Source organism: Hakea prostrata, chromosome 6 (assembly GCF_041222555.1).
Source record: "Hakea prostrata isolate BN-2017 chromosome 6, UWA_Hpros_2, whole genome shotgun sequence".
NCBI lineage: Eukaryota > Viridiplantae > Streptophyta > Magnoliopsida > Proteales > Proteaceae > Hakea > Hakea prostrata.
Genome location: NC_142605.1, coordinates 20,860,140 through 20,862,564, shown reverse-complemented (window position 1 = coordinate 20,862,564; position 2,425 = coordinate 20,860,140). Strand labels below are relative to the sequence as shown.

Below are 2,425 nucleotides of genomic sequence, written 5' to 3'. Positions count from 1 at the left end.
AATAGTGTACTTAAAATAATTTTTAGAGTAAATGTAAAATAATTTACCCAAAAAAGAGAGTAAATGTCAGATATGAAAATTCATGTACACAACATATAGGGGTTGGATTGGGCTCAAGGCTCAGCCCAATGGTTAGCTCCAGGCCCAATGCTACCTCAGGCCTTAAAAGCTCGTCCCAAACCCATCGGCGCGTTTATTTATTTTTGGGAAATACTTCTGTTGTTACTGAAACCTTGCAGCAGTCATGAGTCATGGTAGTAGATAAAAACATAAGTACGTATTAACCAACAAAAAGGAAAAACACAAGTACGTATTAACCAATAAAAAAGAAAAACACAAGTACGCACAAAGCCCTTAATTAAGCGTTTGCTACAAAAGAGCAATGCTCATATACATCCGATGGCAACAAGAATAATATATATGTAGATATTTTAATACTTCTATCTTACCTTAGCAGGAAAATTAACAGAAAAGCTTGGTGGATGCAATGAGTTTCTGCACCAGAATCAGACTCTATAGCTTGATGACATCAGGGATGTCCACAGGATACCTGTGGATGCAATCAACCCAAGGACTATCAGTTGAGGCTTTAATGGTGCGATTGCACTTCCAAGCAGCACTGTTACACTTAAACCCACTACCAAACCCAATCTGCCATACCCTATCTCCCTTCTTCATCCTTCCTTTAGCTTCAATATAGGCCAATTCATACCATAGAGATGAAGACGACGTGTTCCCAAACCGGTGCAATGTCATTCTTGATGCTTCCACATGCTCTGCCGACAGCTGCAGGTTCTTCTGCAACTCATCAATCACGGCTCTCCCTCCGGCATGGATGCAGAAGTGCTCGAATGCCTTCTTGAAATCGGGAACGTAAGGCTTCGCCTTTGGGTCAAAGAGCTTCTTTCTGATGAGGGTGAAGAGGAAGAGCAGCTGCTCTGATGCAGGCAACACAAGCGGCCCCATCGTCGTGATATTCGATTTCAGTGCTTCACCGGCTATCGCCATCAGATCCTTCGAAAGCGAAGTCCCAACCTTTCCTTCTGCATCCTCCTCCTCGAACACACAGCGGTAAGCCTTGTCATTAGCTCCCTATATAACAGCCATATATATGTTAATTGGATCCATATATCCTCTACAAATAGGACTTGTGGTCACACAAAATGACTTTACCTTATGGGTTCGTACTAAGTGGAAGAGTCGATATTTTGAACGCCGTGAATCCTTCCTACGATTAGAAAGGAGGATTGCAGCACTGCCCATGCGGAATAAACAATTGGACACAAGCATAGCTCTGTTGTTTCCTTTGTAGTAATTAGGAGTGAGTATCTCAGAGCTCACAACCAAAGCAAAAGAATTAGAATGAACCTGAAGAAGGTCACGAGCGAGATCAACAGATATAAGCCCAGCACTACAACCCATTCCAGACAAATTGAAGCTTTTAATGTTGCTCCTCATCTTGTACTTGTTCACCACCATGGCTGACAAGGATGGAGTGGGCGAGAACATACTGCAATTCACAATGAGAATATCGATGTCATTCGGCTTGATTCCGGTCTTGTTGAAGAGATTATCAATGGCAGAGAAGATATTTAACTCAGCTTCATTTCTTGCGTCCTCCATGGTTGGTTTTGGAGGGATGTAATGGATCGCGGGTGGGAGACAGGTTTCCTCGCCCAGCCCAGCTCGTTCAATGATCCGCATTTGAAATTCGAAGCTTTTTGGGTTGTCTTTGTTGATCAGCTTTGTGTGTTCAATGAAGGTGGAGAAGGGAACACGACAGCCGTTACGTGGCTTCAGACAAGCATAGTCAACCAGGTAAACTGGTCGAAGTTTAAACATGAAGTAAATGAAGGTGACGATGATGAGGAAGACTGAGCAGAGGACATGGACAAGGTTTAATTGCAGAAAAGACCAGAAGTAATTTAGGGACTCTTCAGGACCCATCACTTGGAGGACTTCAACAAGGATTCCCACCATGAGAGGGATGAGAAGGAAGGTTAAGATGTGGTTCACTAAGCACTCATAGCCACGTCTTATATACTTGAGCCTCACTGAGTTGGAGAAATTCAGCAATGTTTCTGGCATTTTTGCTGTAGCTTTGGCTGTGCTTTATATTTCTTCTTCTTCACATTCACAGATTCACAGCCTAGTTTGTTTGTTTTATGGAAGATCGAAAACTCGCCTAGCTTTCTCTGTCTTATCGAACACAGAAAAGGGGAGGGAGATGCCAAGAAAGAGACAATGAGTGTAATAGCTTGTTTCTGGTTGGTTAGTGGGAGGGTAGAGATATAAAGGCATGCCTGGAGCAGTGAATGGATTCAATTCAAGTAATTAAATGAACTCTTCTATCACCGAACTCTACGGCACTGGCTAAATGTTTATCTGTTATACTAAAACTCTAATTGCGTGATATTCGCATGTG

The 2,425-nt window shown here is 42.6% G+C and overlaps 1 protein-coding gene across 1 annotated transcript; it reads right to left on the bottom strand.

Moving 5' to 3' along the window:
* Positions 1–220: 220 nt before the first annotated feature.
* On the bottom strand, positions 221–2,110 carry LOC149012536 (3-ketoacyl-CoA synthase 6-like). The gene is made up of 2 exons (XM_089159672.1): positions 1,174–2,110; positions 221–1,092 (listed from the first exon to the last, which is right to left on the bottom strand). Exons 1-2 carry the CDS (start codon positions 2,086–2,088, stop codon positions 514–516), a joined length of 1,494 nt encoding a protein of 497 aa, XP_089015798.1. The 5' UTR covers positions 2,089–2,110; the 3' UTR covers positions 221–513.
* Between the last annotated feature and the right edge of the window lie 315 nt (positions 2,111–2,425).